At 42.7% G+C, this 20,965-nt stretch overlaps 1 protein-coding gene across 9 annotated transcripts in view; it reads left to right on the forward strand.

The window, feature by feature from the left end:
* The window catches only part of camkk1a (calcium/calmodulin-dependent protein kinase kinase 1, alpha a), a 302,104-nt gene that overhangs the window by 173,455 nt on the left and 107,684 nt on the right, over window positions 1–20,965 (forward strand). For 8 of the 9 annotated variants that reach the window (XM_059655225.1, XM_059655220.1, XM_048557282.2 and 5 more), the window contains one exon: window positions 13,127–13,672. In XM_059655225.1, coding sequence (XP_059511208.1) covers window positions 13,226–13,672 — 447 coding nt within the window. In that variant the 5' untranslated portion in view covers window positions 13,127–13,225. Of the gene's footprint in view, window positions 1–10,634; window positions 10,996–13,126; window positions 13,673–20,965 lie in introns of those variants that run through there. The other variant, XM_059655223.1, reaches the window with a different exon arrangement.

A 20,965-nucleotide genomic window follows, 5' to 3' on the forward strand; every position in this document is an offset into this window, starting at 1 on the left:
GAACAGGACGACTATATTTATGTCCTTAGTGTCCTAATTAGCAAATTAGTTTTGATAAATGATGAATAGGATAATGGCGTTGAAAATGGTAATGATGACTGAGGTAAAAAAAATTCTCATTTTTTTGGATAAAGCACACAGCAACATTCCCAGGAATTTGACTGCAATTACAACTGTACTTCTATGGTTCAGAGATAGTAAGAACTGCAGATGCTGGAGAATCTGAGATAACACGATGTAGAGCTGGATGAACACAGCAGGCCAAGGAGCATCATAGGAGCAGGAAAGCTGACATTTCGGGCCTAGACCCTCCTTCAGAAATAGGTCCAAAATGTCAGCTTTCCTGCTCCTATGATGCTGCTTGGCCTGCTGTGTTCATCCAGCTCTACACCTTGTTTACTCTTTATTTCTGTGGTCCTGTTTCTCTATCATTTCTGTGTTTGCTGACCTACACTGGCTGCTGGTTAGACAAAAGTCCAACTTTAAAATTTCCATCCTCATTTTAAATTCCTGCATGCCCTTGCTACTCCCGTTCAAGTAACCTCTACCAGCACCTACAAACCTCTGAAATATCTGATCCGATCCAATTCTGGCTTCTTGAACCACCCTTGATTTTAATCATTCTACCATTGGTGGCCCCACCTTTAGTTGCCTGGGCTCTTGCTAAGCCCTGGAATTCCCTTCTTAGATTTCTTGGCCTGCCTATCTCACCACTTTATCTCTCTATAAAATATCACCCTTTGACTGTGCTTTTGATTGTCTGATCTTTTAGATGCGTATGCTCCATAGTGTCAGATTGTGTTTTATAATTGCTTTCATGAAACACCTTGGGATGTTTCATGTCATATAAATGCAAGTAGTAATTCTTCTAAACCTCTGGCCCGGCCGCACTTGGAGTATTGCGTACGGTTCTGGTCGCCGCATTATAGGAAGGATGTGGAAGCATTGGCAAGAGTGCAATGGAGATCTACCAGGATGTTGCCTGTATGGAGGGAAGGTCTTATGAGGGACTTGTGGCTGTTTTAAACAGACCTCAGAGAATTGTTACAGCTGACCTGGGCTAGCTTCAGTGTTGTCAGGCATTTTAAACTCTCATGACTAGAGTAGGAGAATATGCCTGTTGCAGCTTTCCATTGGAGCCTGGACTGACAGTGTTTAGAATTTAATTCCCTGAACACCATCTGTGACGTTCTGAGCTGCCTCACTCATAGCACATTGAGGATGATGTGCTTTTGAAGCAGTTTAAACTGTCAGGACAACCATAATCCTACCACTTCCCCTGTGAGGTGTAAGGATTGAGTATTTCCCCTGTGTCTGCCTGATTGGTTACATGTGCTTCTATATAATGCAATGATCCTGCATGTCTCATTATACCTGGCATCCTCTTGCAGCTTTGTTGCTGTTCTACACGTGATAAACTGTTGACCTGTCATGCTGTGTGTCCTAGTCCAGTTCCAGGTTTTGCTGACCCAGGGTGTAATCTCCTAGGCCCACCAGTCTGATTTCATGTAATGGTCTTTGGTTAAACTCTGGCCTACTGATGCTGGAGTGTAAGGATTTAATAAAAACAATATTCTGATCAATCCCAATCAGAAACTGGCTGCACTGCACCCAGTCCCTGTGAATGTGTTTCCACAATCCAATTTCAGGAAGATCCTTTAGCCTAACTGTATGTTCTGTGTGAGCTGTCTCTAGTGGACATAAGGACACAGTCCTATCAACAGGAATGGGCCACCATAAAAATGGCTACCATGGATTTAGCTTTGGGAACAAGGCTGGCAGGGATTGAAGTCAGACTGTCCCATTGCTAAATTGGTCTGGTATGGATAACAAAGTGTGAAGCTGGATGAACACAGCAGGCCAAGCAGCATCTCAGGAGCACAAATGCTGACGTTTCGGGCCTAGACTAGGCCCGAAATGTCAGCTTTTGTGCTCCTGAGATGCTGCTTGGCCTGCTGTGTTCATCCAGCTCTACACTTTGTTATCTTGGATTCTCCAACATCTGAAGTTCCCATTATCTTTGGTCTGGTATGGATTTTTTTTTACATCTAGTTCACAACACAAACCAACTTCCACCCCATTCCTTTTGAGAAGTGCATGCTAATTGGCTTTTAGGTTTAACAAATGTCATCTTGTTCTGTACTTAAATGGTGGGGTCAGAGGCAGAGAGGACATAATTGGGAAGGGTTGAAGTATGTCTGATTACCATCTGACCTCCCCTGGAATCAAGATTTGGTTTGGTCAGCCATAAGGTATCAATTCCAGGATGTCCCAAAGCAATGTACAGCTGATGTGGTAGGTTTGAAACATTGTCTGTTTTGTAATACAGGAAAGGCAGCAGGCAATTTGCGTAGCGCAAGCCTCTACAAAAGCAATAAATATGTTAATGATCAGATGATAATTTCCTCTGTGATGTTGGTTGAGAGATCAGTATTGGTCAGAATACCAGGGAGAGATCCTCTGCTCTTCCCTGATTGATTTCCTGGGGATTTTACAGAACCCTTAATTGACAACATCTTAGAATAGTAGCTGGTACCTCTGAAACATCATTATGATTATGTGGTATGCCTTCTTGAAGCAATGCCCTTCAGAATCTTTGATGTATGGCTTTTTAAATTCACTTATGGGATTTGGACATTGCTGGCTGGGCCAACATTTATTGCCTGTTCCTCACTGATCTTGAGAAGGTGGTGGTGAGCTACTTTCTTGAACCTATGCACTCCTTTTGGTGTAGGTAACTTCATTATGTCTTTAGGGAGGGAATTCCAGGATTTTGAGCCAGCATCACTGAAAGAATGGTAATATGTTTCCAGATCAGAATGGTGAGTGGCTTGGAGGGGAACTTGCAGGTAGTGGTGTTCCCATGTATCTGCTGCCCTTGTCCTTCTAGATGAAAATGGTTGTGGGTTTGGAAGGTGCTTTCTAAGGAGCTGTGATGAATTTCTGCAGTACATGTTGCAGATGGTACATACTGCTGCAGCTGAGTACAGGTAGTGGAGAGATTGAATGTTTGTGGATCTGGTACCTGTTTAGCAGTTTGCTTTGTCCTGGATGGTGTCAAACTTCTTAATTGTCATTGGAAGTATACCCATCCAGGCAAGTGGAGAATATTCCACTGCATTCCTGACTGGTGCCTTGTAGATAGTGAACAGGTTTGGGGTGTCAGGATGTGAGTTATCCACTGCTGTATTCCTAGCTTCTGTCCTAGTTTTCTTGCCACTACACTTACATTGCTGGTCCAATTCAATTTCTGGTCAACGATAACTCGCAGAATGCTGGCAGTGAGGGATTCAGGGATGGTGACACATTTGAATGTGGAGAGGCAATTGCTAGATTTTCTCTTGTTGATAATGGTGTCCGGCATTTGTGTGGTGTGAATGTGTCTTGCTGTTTTTTAACTCAAGACTGGATATTGTTCAGATCTTGCCGCATTTGAACATGGACTGCTTCAAAGGAGTTGCGAATGTTGTGCATATATCGGTGAACATCCCACTGTGACCTTACGATGGAGGGAAGGGAAAGTCATTAATGAAGCAGCTGAAGATGGTTGGGCCTAGGACACTACCCTCAGGGACTGTAGGGCTCTTGTTGCCTGGGTTCAACCTCCAACAGAGGTGTGTATTAATACATATAAACAGATTTGATTAAAAATATCTATCCTGTGGAGTTTTTGATGAAGTGGTTAGGCCTCTCCCTGCTTTTTTTTAGCATTTCACAGTATTAACAATGTTCAACAGTAGCAAAAGCAATTCCATTTTGTGCTTCATTTGCTGTGTAACACTTTGGTATACCCTGAGGTCCTGATGGGATTGTACAAATGCAAGGCTTTTGTCTCGATTAAAAGTTGTACTAACTTCCTGATTCAGTGATGGATATGGATACAATTACAACGTTTAAAAGATATTTGGATTGATATGGGACAGGAATAAGCAGGTGAGACTAGTTTAGTCTGGGATTATGCTCATCATAGACTAGTTAGAATCATAGAATCCCTATAGCTCGGAAACAGGCCCCTTCGGCCCAACAAGTTCACACCGACCCTTGAAGCATCCCACCCAGACCCAACCCCCATAACCCACCTAATCTACAGACCCCTGAACACTATGGGCAATTTAGCGCTAGCTGATCCACCTAACCTGCATGTCTTTGGACTGTGGGAGGAAACTGGAGTACCTGCAGGAAACCCACGCAGACACGGGGAGAATGTGCAAACTCCACACAGACAGTTGCCCAAGGGTGCAATTGAACCTGGGTCCCTGGCACTGTGAGGCAGCAGTGCTAACCCATAGCAATTGTCTTGGCTCCCCAAGACTATGAGCCGAGTTACATGAATTATCTCCCATCGCTGCACCCACAGTATACATAAAGCAGAGAAATCACATAGGAGGAATGCTGACTGCATGCTAGCAATCATTTATCATCTACCCCAACTGTGATTCTTCCTGTAAACCTGTAAAATTTTACTCAAATGAAATGCATAAAAGGGAGCTGGAGAGAGTGAGTTCTCATTATAAATAGGTGGAAGTTTCACTGCTCTGAGTAAAAGGTTTACCTTGAGGTGTGCAGTACAAAACCATTTAGAGCTCTCAGTACACAGGATTCCGCAGAACACCTACGCTCGGTTCGCAATAAGCAACTGCACCTCCCAGTCGCAAACCATTTGAACTCCCCCTCCCATTCCTTAGACGACATGTCCATCCTGGGCTTCCTGCAGTGCCATAATGATGCCACCTGTAGGTTGCAGGAGCAGCAACTCATATTCTGCTTGGGAACCCTGCAGCCCAATGGTATCAATGTGGATTTCACCAGCTTCAAAATCCACCCCTTCCCTTCCCCTCCCCCCACTGCATCCCAAAACCAGCCCAGCTTGACCCCGCCTCCCTAACCTGTTCTTCCTCTCACCTATCCCCTCCTCCCACCTCAAGCCGCACCTCCATTTCCTTCTTACCTAACCTCATCCCGCCCCCTTGACCTGTCTGTCCTCCCTGGACTGACCTATCCCCTCCCTACCTTCCCACCTATACTCTCCTCTCCACCTATCTTCTCCACTATCCATCTTCAGTCCGCCACCCCCTGTGTCCCTATTTAATTCAGAATCCTTTCCCCATCCCCCCTTTCTGATGAAGGGTCCAGGCCCGAAACGTCAGCTTTTGTGCTCCTAAGATGCTGCTTGGCCTGCTGTGTTCATCCAGCTCTACACTTTGTTATCTCAACCTCAGTGTTGTTGCTATTCATAATGTCAACAATACTCACTGTGTTTTTGGCCTCTATGAATTGATACAACTGAAATGATCATTGAGAAGATTCCATACACCCAAAAAAGAAGACAATAATTTCTCTTTGCCAAAAGCCAAAGTGCCTGTTTCCGTGCTGTGTGATTCTACGAATGTATGAAAAACACCAGGTTATAGTTCAACAGGTTTATTTGAAATCACAAGCTTTTGAAGCACTGCCCCTTTATCAGGTGAAGTCTTAGTTGAAATCTGATGTACAGTATTAAAGATTGATATGATTCACAGTTTCAGCATGATTGTACAGCGTGATGTGTTATTTTCAAAATATGTCATAAATATTGATGCATTGTCCTTTTGATTGGTTACAAATCAAAACATATGCATTGTGTCATTTTTCTGAAAAATTTAGTTGTGAAACACAGTTATTTGGGATCATGCCTTTCCCATTGTACCTAATTCTCTTATACAATTGCTCATTTATTTTTCATCTGATTTCTTCAAAAATTTCCAATATATTGAGAGTTGCTTCCTGTTGCAGGTTGAACCATCATCAGGGTTTTGCTTGGAATCATTACTGTTAAGATTCTGTTTGAAAAGAAAGACATCAGCTGCAATTCTTGACGATAGCTGAATTCGTGCTGAGATAATTAAGACAGTTCTTGTTTCTGGGGAAATTCAGGCACTGATTAACTGCACCTTGAGCTTTGTGTTCAACATTGATGGGGAAGGGCCAATGAATGAGCTCAAGTACAATGTATTTTTTTTTGTGGAGCCCCCTCCGATTGCAGCCACGTGTGCAGGAGTACTGCTCTGAAGTTGAACTCAGCTGTTTATCTTTCTGAATAGAGCTGTCACAGTTAATAAGGAATTGGAGTATATGCCTGAATCTGACACTTCCAGTGCAGTAGCAAGGGTAATGCTACATTGTCTGAGAAGGCCACCTCTCAGATGAGACATTAAGCAAAGATACATGGCTACTGTTTTGTGGAACAAGAAAGTTCTCTTGGCCAAATGTTCATTCATGAAACCAAGATAACGACAGATTATTTAGTCACCCTCACATAGCTATTTGTAAGATCTTGCTGTGTGTGGACTGGTTACTGCGATTCCTCCATTATTACAGTGGCCACATTTTAAAAGTACCTCATTATACTGTGAAACATATTGTGATCATCCTGAAAGGGAGAGGGGGCAGGCAGGGGGCAAAATACAAATGCAAGCACTTTTCTGTTCTTCACATTTGGAAGATTACAGCGTCAGGGGGGCTGCAGCTTCAGAATGAAATGACAGCTCCTGATGGATTGGAACATTTCCCTTTGCGGCACTCCTTGCCCTCACAGGCTGTGAACAGGATCATCCATGAAATTCTATCTACCGTTGCCCTGCCCGCAGCCCTCCTTTAGGCATAAGCATCAGGCTGGGAGTCTAGAAACTGCCACATGGTGAAATGTTTTCAGAAACTCATCCTGACACCAAGCCCTTTGTACCCACTACTGGATGTGCTTTGCTGAGCTTTCTCAGTAATTAGAGCAAGTACTTGTGATTCACTGTAACCTAACACATTGATTGTCAAATAGCAAAGTGACAAATACGCCCCGCTGGCTTATTTTGTTGGTCTAAAAGTGAAGCCTAATTTACAGTACGGGGATCAAAGAGTCGCTTCTACACAATCATTAACTACTCTGAATACCAGGGAGAATTACTGCTCAGCTGGATTATAATGCATCTCAAAAAGGTGTTGAGTTCAATGAGAGCAGCCCAGAATATTCAGCCCATTAGTACTTGTATTTGAAACCGCCTACCACAGCACCTGTTGCATTTTGAACAACTTGCTGTTTCTCCGTCTGGAGTATTGTAGTGAGGGGAACAAACCCCAGAGCAGCTCTCCGTTGACATTTCACGATAGTGACACATTGCTGCAATTTGGAGTGATTTATTTTACACCAGGTGTTAATAAACCTGTTTGTTAATTACTCCATTACAAAGACAGTGGGGATTTCTCGTGGTTAGCAGGTTTGCATTTTGATGATACCACAGATGTTGGTGTAAAAGATGCTATATCAAAGCTAAATCATTGCCTAAACTTACTGAACATCCAGGAGAGGCCTGAGTACAGGTCTATTATAGGGTTTCAGCCAATGTTTACATTTGGTTATCAGGCATGCTGCTAGAACCAACTGGAAATAGTGGGAAATTGGACACTCCTTTTCAGTCCACAGTGCTGAGACAGAAGGTGAGGTTGCTGAGACAGGGCTTAGAGTGTGGGACATAGAGAGGTCGGGGTGGGGGTGGGAAACAGATCAGATTGTGGAGGTGGATAGAAAGAGATTGGAGGAGGAGGAGAGAGAGGCATTGTTGGGTGTGGGGAGAGAGGAAGACAGAGAGAGGAACTGGAATGAGAAAGTCAGGGATTGGAGTATAACAGATGAATCAAGGTATCTGCGTGAAGGAGAAAGGGAGGAAAAGAGGGATTAGGATGTGAGGAGGAAGTGAGAGAGGGATGGGACCATGGGGGACACAGGGGAATCTGAGTGGGGAAAGAGAGTTGTGTCAGAGTGTGGGCAAGAAGGAGGATCATGGTATGAGAGATGGAGGGGAATCACAGTTTGGGATAGAGAGAGGAATTGGGCTGTGAGGGAGAGAGAGTGGATCGTGGTGCGGAGGAGGGGTCAGGGTGTAGGTGAGATGTTGGAATATGGAAGAGGGGACTGGGTGTAAGAGGGAGGAAGAGTGTGAGGGGGTTTCAGAGTGGGAGAGGAGGGTGGGGTGTTGGGGGCAGTTCAGGGTTGGGGAGGGAGGGTCAGGTTGTGGGAAAGGGGGAGAGGTGGGTGGGCAGGGTTTGAGAGAGAGAGATGACTTAAGAGGAAGAGGGTATCTAGGGTGTGAGAGAGAGAGGTAAATTATTATGTGAAAAAAGAGGCACCTTGTTCAATGCAAGAAACCAATGTTTCAATATGGTTGTAGTTTCGCCAGTATGTTGATCCCTGTCTCACCTCTCGCCGGTTAGTATATAATGACACTAGGAGGAATCCAACCTGACTGAAAATCTGTTTGAAAGCTGAGAAAAGATGGGCAGGTATGCCACAGGAGCAGACTGGGAGTGGAACTAGAATAGTGCAGTATTGAAATCCAGATTATTTTATAGTTGTTTCAACCTGTTCCTGTGAGTGGAGGGTATTCATTTGACCCTAGCTCCTCAGTAAAGTTAACCTGCATTGAATTCCTGGCCATTCCTGCAATATGTAAGCTGTTCTGTCATCTCTCCTTCCTAGCTTCCAGGTTGCAGAGACATCATTGCAGAGATGTGAACTGATTTCAGGATTCAAAATGTTGAATCTAAAGCAGTCATTCTCAGGACATAGGCATTGCTGGCGACCATGGCATTCCTAGTTGTTCTGAAAAGGTGGTGAATGTGAATGATATGCGAATGCTGTTCAATTGTTCCAGAGGGCAAGCAATCCTATGTACATTCAAAAACCAAACTGAAAATGGGGTACAGGATTTCCATTAATGAATACGTAAGATTTTATACCAATCCACTAACATTGCAATTATTCACTGAGATCAGATTAATTCTTTAACCAAATTCTCAAAACCTCAAACTGCCATGGTGGAATTTGAACATGAGCTCATGTAGGTTACTAGACTGGTGATTTACTCACTGCATGTTTGTACAAGATGTATTGGCTCAGTGTAACAGTTCCATTCTGACCACTGATTAATATACAGTCATAGTTTGTGCCTTGAGATTGCACAGAATGTTTAAGTAGTTTAAAGAGGGGAGATTACATCTTTTCATGTCACCTTATGTACGTATGTGAACTGTTTAAGTATCAAATATCTGATCCACAAAGCCTTCTATTTTGGAAAATTTATAGTGCATTTACATTACGGCACATTTTCCATACTTAGGAACTCACATCAGAGTGGAGAATATATTGTTTTATCTGTACAGACCGGAATGTGACATGCTATCTGTACTTTATGACCTATTCCTCTGCTTCAAATAATTAAAAAAATCTTCTGGTGATGGAACTCAGAACAAGAGGCTAACAACTTCACATTGAAAACAAGGAATTTAGGCATGAAATTAGGGGTCGTTTTCACGCAAGGAGTTCTGGAAATTGAAAATTGTATCCCTCAAAATGGCATGGATGTTGAGGGTTAGTACTCAAAATAGACATTGCTGAAATTGTTTCTTTAAGGGCCTGACCATTTTTATAGACATAGTACATAAATGAATAAAAGCAGAAAAAGCTAGAAGTACACAGCGGGTCGGGCATCATCATTGGAGAAAGCGAGAGTTATTGAATTGTGTCGACTTTTCTTCAGAACTGGAAAGGGTTTGAGATGTAATCGCAGAAGGAAAATACAGCAAAGCTGACGAATGAGATATACCGATCTGACTCATCTTGTATCCTTCAAAATGGAAATTTAGTTCAACCAGTAATTTCATTTCCAAGCATTACAGCTTTTTTCATGGCTTATTCCTTTGGCTTTTAAGTATGTATAGAATGGGAAAGTAAGGAAGAACAAAAGAGGAGTGTGAAAGGCTGTAGGCAGGAGACATTAAATGATAAAAAGAATTATGAAGGTGCAAGACATATGGAGATGGTAATGGATTAAGGAAAGGAAGTAAAGATGGACAGAGAGCAGTCAGAATGACATGAGCATTATCATGACCAAGAGCCTCAATCCCAAAGGACAAGGGACAGTGATTATGATTCAAAATTGTTCAACACACTATTTAGGGCAAAGGACTTAACAGTTTTGAATGAAGGGATAGTTGGTGTGCATCAATCTGATACTGAACTTCACTGCAACAGTGTAAGAAGCCAAAGAGGTCAGAGCCTGAGGGGGATAGATTCTGATAATGAGAGATGATCAGAAGCTCAAGTCATGATTGTGGACAGAATTTAGTTGTGCCATAAAGTGGTTACTTAATCTGTATTTGGTCTCCTTGATGCAGAGTAAACCATACTGTGAACAGTGAATACAGTTGACTAAATCAAGTGTGAGCAAATCACAGTTTCATATGGCAGGAATGATTTGGTCCCTGGGTGGTGAGATGCAAGAAAGTAAATTTAAATGGGAAGGGGCTTGGATATTTGGGGTGTTTAAGGAATGGGCTAGAGTGTTGCAGAGGAAACAGCCCCTTTCGACTACTGAGAATAGGTAGTGGCAGGCGAAGGTGTGTCATGCTAGAGGTGTGGAAATGAGTGAAGATGTTGGGCTGAATGCAGAAGGTGGTGGAGCGTAGGGTCAGGGAAATGAGTTGTGTTACAGTCTTTTAATGGTGTCTTGGAGCATAGATTGAGTTGAAACCCTCCCTCTCCTGCAAGATTTGATGACATGAAATGCTACACTTTTTGCTGGATTGTTAGCTACTGAAACTGAGGGAACATCGGCAGCAGGACTCAGGAGCGGTGGAGCTGCTGTTGCACTGATTCACTGCTGCATTGCTGAATACAGGGACGTATTGAAGCTGATTCGTTAATTATCTCACTTCATGTTGGGGATTAGAAATTCCCAGGTAGTGAGAATGCCCAAAGGAAGAGAGGAGTTTTCAACTGTCGAAACCACAGGCAGCAGAGGATTTTAAAGTATGTTTTTTAATCACATTGAGCTAACTCAGAAATTCATGTGGGTGTCAGGAGCTGGAGGCTGCCTAGTGCCTTCACAGGCTAACAGATCTTGTGTGTTTAATTATTCTGCCGGCTGGAGCCTCTGGAGTGTAACTCAGTAAAATCCTAACCTCAAGGTAATTAGAGCTATTTGTTATATATGGTTCCATTTCTTCCCAAAATATCATACAAAGCTTTGGAAAATATGTAGCACATCACTTTCGGTTTTGACTGCATTGCATTAATTGAAATTGCAATAGGAAGGAGAAGTTAGAATAATATGCGGTTACTTCTAATTATGCGGAGCTACACTGTTGCTAGTTGCTCTGATTTCTTTAATTACCTTACACATTAATACATTTCAGTTGCAGGGCCTCCGTTAGTCTAGTTTTCATTTTGATTTCTATGCTTTTCCCCTGAGCTCTCTGGAATAATGTATTGTTCCATTCGCCTGTCTAAATGTATAATTCGAACTCTTATTCAGACTGTGTGTATTTTATCATCCTTGTGACTCACTTTATCCAGGAGTTTCCAGTGTATAAACTCCACTTGTTCATGAGAAGTGGTTCCAGAGATGTCCAAATTTTTCTCTGTGTGATGCCTGATTAATACCATGAATTGTTCTCAAACAAATTTTAATTTTACATGAAGGAATGGTGAGATTTTAAACTAATGCGGTGGAAAACTGATGGGATTGGATCCACTTATTTTACAAACCGATTAGTTTCGCTCTCTGTTTACATATTTGGTAAAATCAGGCAAAAGTACAGTCTCACTGTCTGTATATGGAGACTGTTAAACAGCAAGATGAAGTTCCCCAGTTTATATATCCCACTGACCCATTACAGAACTGTACTTTCAGTTAATGATTAAGGGTAGAATGGTTTAAAAATGATTGTGGAGTGAATGAACAATCAGGCATTGCAATAATTTCATCTACAATGTGCATATATATAATGTCTTTATATTCAATTCAATCCCAAATAGACAAAAATAATTAAAATAATCCAACCTATTTGGCAAAAGAATTTCAGGGCCGATTAGGATTTTAAAAAATGAAGTAAATTGTTGTGATCTGAAGCGCATTGCCTCAAGATTGTTGGCAGCAGATTCTATCATAATTTCCAAAGTGGAATTGGATTGGCGAATACTTTGAGAATGAGTGGGAGAGTGTGACTAATTGATTGGACACATTTTCACTGAGCTAATGTTTTCCCCAATCCTATTGTATTCTGTGATCCCAACAAATGGTAATAATAGATAAGTCTGATCCCGGAATGAAACCTAGCTTAATGGATCATAAGTTTTACTTTTCCTGTTTGGCTACCATGGTGATTAGTCATTGATTATCTTGACATGAGGCTACCACTATTATTTAACAGAGTAACTGACGTTTATTACTCAGAAAAGAAAAAAAATCTATCTGCATATGAGATAACAAGGTGTAGAGCTGGATGAACACAGCAGGACAAGCAGCATCAGAGGAGCAGGAAGGCTGAGGTTTCTTGGCCCGAAACGTCAGCTTTCCTGCTCCTCTGATGCTGCTTGGCCTGCTGTGTTCATCCAGCTCTACACCTTGTTGCCTCACATTCTCCAGCATCTGCAGATCCTAGTATCTATATGCATATGACAGTTTAGAAAGGTTTTAACATAATCAGCAGAAACAAACAATCAACCTTTTCCCACAGCATTACCACTTATTAGATATTCAGTCCCAATGAAGCATCACTGCTATCATAGCTCTTTAATTTCTTCCTGAACGGTCTCTGTCTGTTTTAATGGCCTTAAGACTGGGAGCCTGGGTTTTTTCTTCTATTCTGACAGCTGGGAGATTTTGATTAACTCTCAAAATGTGGTGAATCTACAAACTAATGAACTGCTAAGATGCACATGTTGTTCTGAACTATTAGTTTCTCTGCACCATTTGTTTTTCTGTATGTCATCAGACTCAACATTGTAAACATTCAATCAATTAACTCCATTGTTATTTTGCTAACTTAAGTCACATGCTTTCTGGAAGTAATGTTTTTAGTTCACTTATCCAAATTACTTTCTGATACCTTTTTTAAAAAAGCCTTCACAGAACTGATAACAAAAAATCATTACAAAAAATCATTTGCCTCTATGTTAAGTCCAAATTCTTAAACCAGAATGATATATTCCTTTATAATGTGATGCTGTGGATTATGTGTTAGTAAATTAGTTATTATAAACTGAATCTTTATCCGTGCTCTCTTTCTGATGCTAATGATGCACTCTTTATTTCAGATCAATAGGACATTGGAAATCCATTAACCAAAGAAAACTTCATGATAGTGAATTATTGGCTTTCAAAGCTTTCTCTGCCTAGTCCGTTCCACACATTTGATGATGTCAACCTCAGATCCAGAAAAGGAATATGTAGAAGAAGATACAGAGATGGATAAAGTGGCAGAGCTTCAACAGGAGCACCTGGCGCAGCAGGTGGCTGCTGTGCAGGTATCTGAGGATCCCTCTTTAAGGTATGTTGGGACAGGATGCCAGAGCACTGGGGTCAAGGACTCAGACCAGTCTAAAGTTAAACAAGAGACTCACACCAATGGAGTAAGTGAGGACAACACCAGAATCTACAAGAGTGTGAGCAGTGTGACAAAGAAGATAGCCTCACGGCCTAAACTGTCTAGCAGGAAGCTATCCCTTCAAGAACGTTCTTCGGGAATTGCTCTCTCAGCCAGTGGTGTCCTACCGAGCTATGGTGCCTATTCAACTGGGCCACTACCATCTGTAAGACGGCCAACTATTGAGTCCAGTCGGATAAATATGGTCAACTGCCAGGTGACTTGTTTATTAATTTATGGCAAAAGTGCTGTAAAAGCAAACAATATCAAACATTGTTTTAAAAATCTTCAAAATTTTATGAAATAGAATACTTGCCAGCATTTGTACCTCTCAGAACTGGTGGGCAAGGTGCTTTAAAGGGCAAAGAGTCAGGCAAGTTGGCACTGGGGAGATACCTACCCACTTCCTACCACCTCAGGAATTAAATTCAGGGCAGGAAGACCCAGGACCATCTTTCCTGACTCAGAGTCATTCGACGTTCTGAACTGGTCAATTGATGAACTAATGGCCTCTTCCTGACATGAGACCAATTAATTGCCTTCCTAGTAAATGACAAAAGTAACTGCCTTCCCAGCTAGTTATAGGGAGTGGGAGGGGCCTCAATCTGTCCTGATTTGGGGCACGAATAAACATCAGAGGGTAGCTGGTGGAAAACCATCTGCCACTTGTAAAGCTTTTAGAAGTTTATAAAATTATGAGGGGTATAGATAAAGTGAATGACAGGTGTCTTTTCCCCAGGATGGGGAATTTCAAGACTAGAGGGTATATTTTTAAGGTGAGAGGAGAAAGATTTAACAAAGGGCATACAGGGCAATTCTTTAGTGTAGAGATTGGTTTGTGTATGGAATGAACTTCCAGAGGATGTGGTGAATATGGATACAGTTACAATGTTTAAAAGACATTTGGATAAGTACACGAATAAGAAATGTTTGGAAGGAATTGGGCCAAGTGCAGGCGGTAAGACTAATTTAGTTTGGGATTATGTCCGGCATGGATTGGTTAGACTGAAGGATCTGTTTCCATGCTGACTGACTCTATGACTCAAACCCCTCAGTTTAACCATAAAAGGAAAAATCTGGCCACAGTTTTTAATTGGTAGGGAAATTCTTGTCTTTTGGGTTGAAGGAGCAAGGATGGTCCTTGCCATGGATGTAATTGGACATTGTGCATAGGGAGTTAGAAAATAATGTTGAAGTTACGAGGAATATTTTTGCAATGGAGAAAATTGATTAGTCGGCCATTCTGGCCCTTGAGCCTGCTCTGCCATTCAACTAGACATAGCTGATTACATGCTTAAATTTCTGCCATTTTCCTGCACTATCCTAAATCTCTTGATCTTTAGAAGACAAAAATCTATCCATCTCTGTCTTGAACATGCTTGCTGGCTGAGGCTACAAGCATTCTGTGGATAGATTCAACACAATAATAGTGCTTTAAATTTCGAGCTTTGCTGAGGATTTTTGCAGTGTGTTTATGGTCAAGTCACATATGAGTAATGGTTCGGCACTATTGACAGTTCAGTGCCTAATGTCATTGTCAAATAATGTCCTGTCCACTGTTTAACACAAGTGCTAGTTCTTCCAACATAAAGGATAACACTGTTTCCAAAGTATTCAACAGATGAATTTCACAAACAGTGCTCAGGTATCATTTTTTATTCTCAGTATGAGAACAGTGAGGATATTTCTCTATTTTTCTGGTTGATTCATTTTCACTGTAGGGTTTGACACCTTCTCCATTTTCCAGCCTCTTGCTTTGGGCTCCCAGTGCCACTCTCATGTGCCAGCTGTGGCTGGGCATCCTTCCTGTCACGTGATTCAGCGCCTGCCGCTAGATCCATTCCTGCTCTTTGGGCCACCTGGACTTTCCTCCCCAGCCTCCAGATCCCACTATACCTGGTGACCTTGAGGATGCCTGGCCTGTTGTTCTTGGCTGGGTTCCTACTCTTGTTGCCCTTCCTAGCACTGGTGGTGATAATCGTCCTCTGATGCCAGTCCAGGGGTAATGGCAGGACAGTTTGGACCCTCCTGCTGCTGCTGATATTTGATCTTGAAGGAGCCTGAAGCCTTGGTAACTACTGTTCAGAGCAGCAAACCTCCCGTCACCAGGTCCCAGACTGCTTGGTTCACCCACAGGATGACTAGTGGTACATCATAGTTAGCGGCCAACAGTGTCTCCCAGGTCTTGGCCAGTGAAACTATTATATTGCCTCTGTTTATTACCAATCAATCCTAAACTGGATGCACCAGGGTAGATTTTCTCTGAGGGATGTTTGGGATGATTGTCCTTATCAGGCTGCCAGCAGGTATCAGTGTGGAGCCCATTAGCCCAGAAACAAGAATTCTTTTCTGAATTCACTGCTGAATCCCTCAATTTTTATTTCAGAAACACATCCTCTGAATCACATTAATTGGAAACTGCTCGAAGAATCTAAATTAACATTAGATCATTTATTGCAAACATTCATTCTGAACGCACTTGGACAATTCACAGCCTCACCCATAAGGCAGTCATGTGCAGCAGGCAGCTGCGTGGTTTTTGTTAATATCCATCAGCGGATGAGAGCGTAGCTGGGTGGGCCAGCATTTATTGCTCAGAGGGCAGTTAAGAGTCAACCACATTGCTGTGGGTCTGGAGTTACATGTAGGCCAGACCAGGTGAGGATGGCAATTTTGTTCCCTAAAGGACATTAGTGAACCAGATGGATTTTTCCTGACGACGGATTCACAATCATCAGCAGACTCTTAATTCCAGATTTTTTAAAATTCCAGTTCCACTATCAGCCGTTGCAGGATTTGAGCCAAGGTCCTCAAACTATTACTTTGGTCTCTCGATTAAAAGTCCAGTGTAAAAGCACTTGGCCATCACCTGTTCTAAGCATGGTGTGAAAAATATGTAACTTTATGGCAATGTGATACAGTCTCAAGAGGCCATACAAAATATACAGTCTGATGGCTGCACATTAAACAATGCCATGACCACGTCTCGAACAATATCAGGTCATCTGCTTAAAGAATAGGGTGCCTGGGGGAGAAGTGGTTCCCATTTTAGAAGGACGATGGAACCAGGTCAGTCCTGTTGAAGGGTCCAGACCTGAAACGTCGACTTTCCTGCTCCTCAGATGCAGTCTGACCTGCTGTCCTCCTCCAGCTTCACCTTTTATCAACTTTGACTTCCAGCATCTGCAGCCCTTTCTGTGTCCCAGTCACTAAAAACCATACTGCAAAGCCTGTTCCAAAGATGCCCGCCTTGAAGAAGAAGATCTCCTCCCTCTGAAGAGAGCCTAGTGGGTTTCTCTCCCATTTCAGCCCCTGGTTACCTCCTCTGCCCTGAAGCTCTTCGACAACACCCTGAAACAAACCTGCTACTACAGCCACGTCTCCTTCTTTAGTACCTGCCTACACAGCCAGCTTATACCCCATGGACTCCAAACAATGTTCAGACCATCCCAATTTGGACCAAACCGCAACAACCGTTATCTACAGTTCATTCAGAAATGTTTCTCCTTGCAGATCCTCAGCACTACGCTCACAGCCATGCACTGACATCTTCTCTCATTACAGTCAGCCCTGCCTCAGCTCAGAGCCTCTCTCTCCAAGACCTACAAAGGACCTCCACTGCTCTTTATTCTTCGAAGGGTCCACACTCTCAACAAATATTTTTTCTTCACCCTAACGGACATCAAAGTTCGTAAGTATGCTGAACTCCCATACTTAGCTCCAAATGCAGACCTGGAGTCCTGATGAATTGTCCAGACCTGAAATGCCAACTTTCCTGCTCCTCAGAAGCTGTCTGACCTGCTGTGCTCCTCCAGCTCCACATTTTATCAACTATCTCTGCAACAGCCACTCGGATTGGTTTTTTTTGTGTGGATTCAGCCAACTGTTTCCTGCTTCCTCCCAAACTTTATTCACATGACTAACTACTTACCAGACCACAAAATCACATATTTAAACATGGGCAGCACAGCTGCCTCACAGCACCAGACACTCAAGTTTAATTCCAGCTTTGGCTGGCTGCCCATGTGGAGTTTGCACATTCTCCCATGAATCGAGAGTTTCCTCCAGATATTTTGGCTTTCTCAGACAGTCGAAAGATGTGCAAGTTAAGTAGATGGGCAATAGTAAATGCAGTGTTACAGGGATCAGGTAATTCAACTCTTTTGTCCAAATTTGAATCAAGGCTGTAATGAGGTCAGGAACTGTGTGACCCTGGCAGAATACACGCTGAGCATCAGTGAGCACGTGCTGTTTGAGGTCACTGTTGGGGACACCTTCTATCACTTTACTAATGATTGAGAGTAAGCTGATTGGGTAGTAACTGACTCAATTGGATTTGTCCTGCTTTTTGTATATTGGCATTCGATAAACATCATAGGGGTTAACTGAACTGGATTAATCACATAAATGTGTGGCTACTACAGCAAGTCAGAGGCTAGGAATCCTGGGTGAGCAACTCATCTCCTCTCGCTCTAAAGCTTGTCCACTATCTACCAAGCACACATCAGTAGTATGATGAACTACTCATGAGTTGCCTAGATAAGTGTAGCTCCAACAACACACAGGACGTTTGACACCGTCTCACCGTTTAGAGAGAAAGCAGAAACAGGGTACTGAATTAGATGATCAGTCATAGTCTTATTGAATGGTGGAGCAGGCTTGAAGGGCTAAATTGGTTACTCCTACTCCTATTTTCTCTGTTTCATCTAGGACAAACAGCCTGTTTGACTGGACCACATCCGCACCATTCACTCCCTTCATTGCCGATGCACTGTAGCAGCAGTGTGTACCATCTACAAGATGCACTGCAGAAATTCATAAAGCTCCTTAGAAAGCTTCCCAAACTCTCAACCATTTCTATCTAGGAGGAGAAGGCCAACAGAATACCACCAGGGTCCTGACCTGAAATGTCAACTTTCCTGCTCCTCTGATGTTGCCTGGCCAGCTGTGTTTCACCAGCTCCACACTGTGTTACCATCACCTGCAAATTTCGCTTCAAGCTACTTACAATCCTGACTTGGAAATATATCACTGTTCTCCGTGGCTGAATCAAAATCCTTGAATACCCTCTCTAACACACAATAATGCCACCATACGTAACAGCACAGTGGCTCAGTGGTTAGCACTGCAGCCTCACAGCGCCAGGGACCCGGGTTCGATTCCAGCCTCGGGCAACCGTCTGTGTGGAGTTTGCACATTCTCCCCGTGTCTGCGTGGGTTTTCCTCCGGGTGCTCCGGTTTCCTCCCACAGTCCAAAGATGTGCAGGCCAGGTGGATCAACCATGCTAAATTGCCCGTAGTGTTCAGGGCTGTGTGGGTTATAGGGGGATAGGTCTGGGTGGGATGCTTCAAGGGGTGGTGTGGACATGTTGGGCCAAAGGGCCTGTTTCCATACTGTAGGGAATCTAATCTAATACCTCAAGGACTGTAGCAATTCAGAAAGGTAGTTCACCAGAGCAACCAGGGATGGACAATAAATGCCAGCAACATACACATCCAATGAAAACATTTTAAAAAGTTCTCAAATTAACATACTATAAACTTTATCACTGTTCCAAGGATGCGCCTAATGCTGTCCTGATGTCTTCTCATTTTTAGGCACAGACAGTCAATCCAACACATCCTTATGAAATTTACTTCCTTTATTTCCTCCTCTTCAACTATGATCTGAGCAGCAGTAAAGACAGTTGCAAATTATTTGTTTCATACTTCAGGTATGCCCCCAACTTCATGTATAAATCCTTTATTTGGTCCCTAATTGAACCAACTCCTCCTTATATCCACCTAATCCTGTTATTATGGATTTACAATAATTAGCAGAAGAATCAGAGGCTGCATGTGGAGCAAAAAATTGGTAGCAATTTGCCTGAAAGGGGGTTGGAAGCAGATTCAGTTGAAATTCAATAAAAACTGGAAAGGAAAAGAAGTGGGGCTAAGGAGATAGGGAATGGGAACATGACTACATTAGGAATTCTTTCAAAATCTGACACAGATATGATGGGCCAAATGGTTTCCCTGTTGAAGAATTCAGTCTGTGCATTGAAGGATCATTTAATGGCAGATTGTTAGTGTGCATTTTGGAGAAGAACAAGTTTCATTATCTGTCCAAGTAAGAGCTGCAGTATTTTGGACAGTTAATTAAACTTTAATGGGAAAGAATTATGTTTCATACAGCAAATTATTTTCCTTTGGATTGTAGTCTTCCTGTTTATCTTTGGCTTAACATAGGGGCAGGAGTGAGCCAGTTGGCTCCTCATTTTTTCTACAAGTCAGTTTCATCTTTTATCCTATTTACACATTTTGGCCTTTTTAACCCTTTTACATCTTTTACCTAATAGTCTGACAAGTTTCGGGTCTGAAATTTTCAGTTTATCCCCCCAGGGTTGTAAGATATGACTACAGCTGTCTCCTGGTTGTGACAGAATCTTCCAAGCGTAGATTTGCTGCCACCAACCTTTTGTAATATAACAATGGGGCTTACTTGTATTAAGTGGTTAAGGATTAACCACAAATAATTCTTTGCGAACTTAAGTAGCAGAAAGGAGTTTGTTATGTTCCAAATTAAATTAACTTAAATTAGGTTAAATTAACTTAAGTAAATAAAAAATGACACAAAGAATTGTGGTGCTGGAGATCTGAAACAAACAGAAAAGACTGAAAAACTCACCAAATTTGGCAGAATATGTGGAAAGAAAAATCAAGTTAGTGTGTCAAGTCTAGCGATGAAGGGTTAGTCAGACTCAAAGCTTTAGCTCTATTTTCTTGCCATAGATCCATCCAGACTAGCTGTATTTCTCCAGCATTGTTACGTTAGCTTAAGACCTGTTAACCACGTTAACACAATGGAAGAGACATCAAAATATCCTCTGAGATAAAGACTGGATTTATGCTACATTGCCATAGGCTGTGGAACTGACCAAGAAATATCAACAAAACCAGAACAGACTAGCTCCTCCTAAATACAATCAATTGTATAAAAGTGAGCAGAGTTACTTCAAAGCACCTGAGGCTAGCATCCTTACACAACATTCCCCAGCCTCCCCTTTTTGGGGAGAATTCCAAAAACAAGCAGCTCTCCACTGGCACTGACCCTCTGATAATGCACCACTCCCTCAGTATTGACCTTCTGGCACTGCAGCCCTTACTCAGTACTGATGCTGCAGTAGTGCAGCCCTGCCCCAGTACTGACCATTCAGCAGTGTGGTACTCCCTCACTGCTGACCCTCCGACCACCTGGCTCTCCCTCAGCGTTGACCCTCTGACAGTCTGGCATCCTGTCAGTACTGACCTTCTGACAGGGCAGCACTCACTCAGTACTGATCCTCTGGCAGTGCAGTACTCCCTCAGTACTGACCCTCCAACAGTGATGTCCCCTCTCAATTCTGACCCTCTGACAGTGCAGCTCTCCCCAAGTCCTGACCCTGTGACAATGCTGTACTCCCTAAGTACTGATCCTGCAGCAGTGAGGCACTCTGTCAGTTCCGGCCCTCCAGCAGTGCAGCTCTCTTTC

Source organism: Stegostoma tigrinum, chromosome 27 (assembly GCF_030684315.1).
Source record: "Stegostoma tigrinum isolate sSteTig4 chromosome 27, sSteTig4.hap1, whole genome shotgun sequence".
Lineage (NCBI taxonomy): Eukaryota > Metazoa > Chordata > Chondrichthyes > Orectolobiformes > Stegostomatidae > Stegostoma > Stegostoma tigrinum.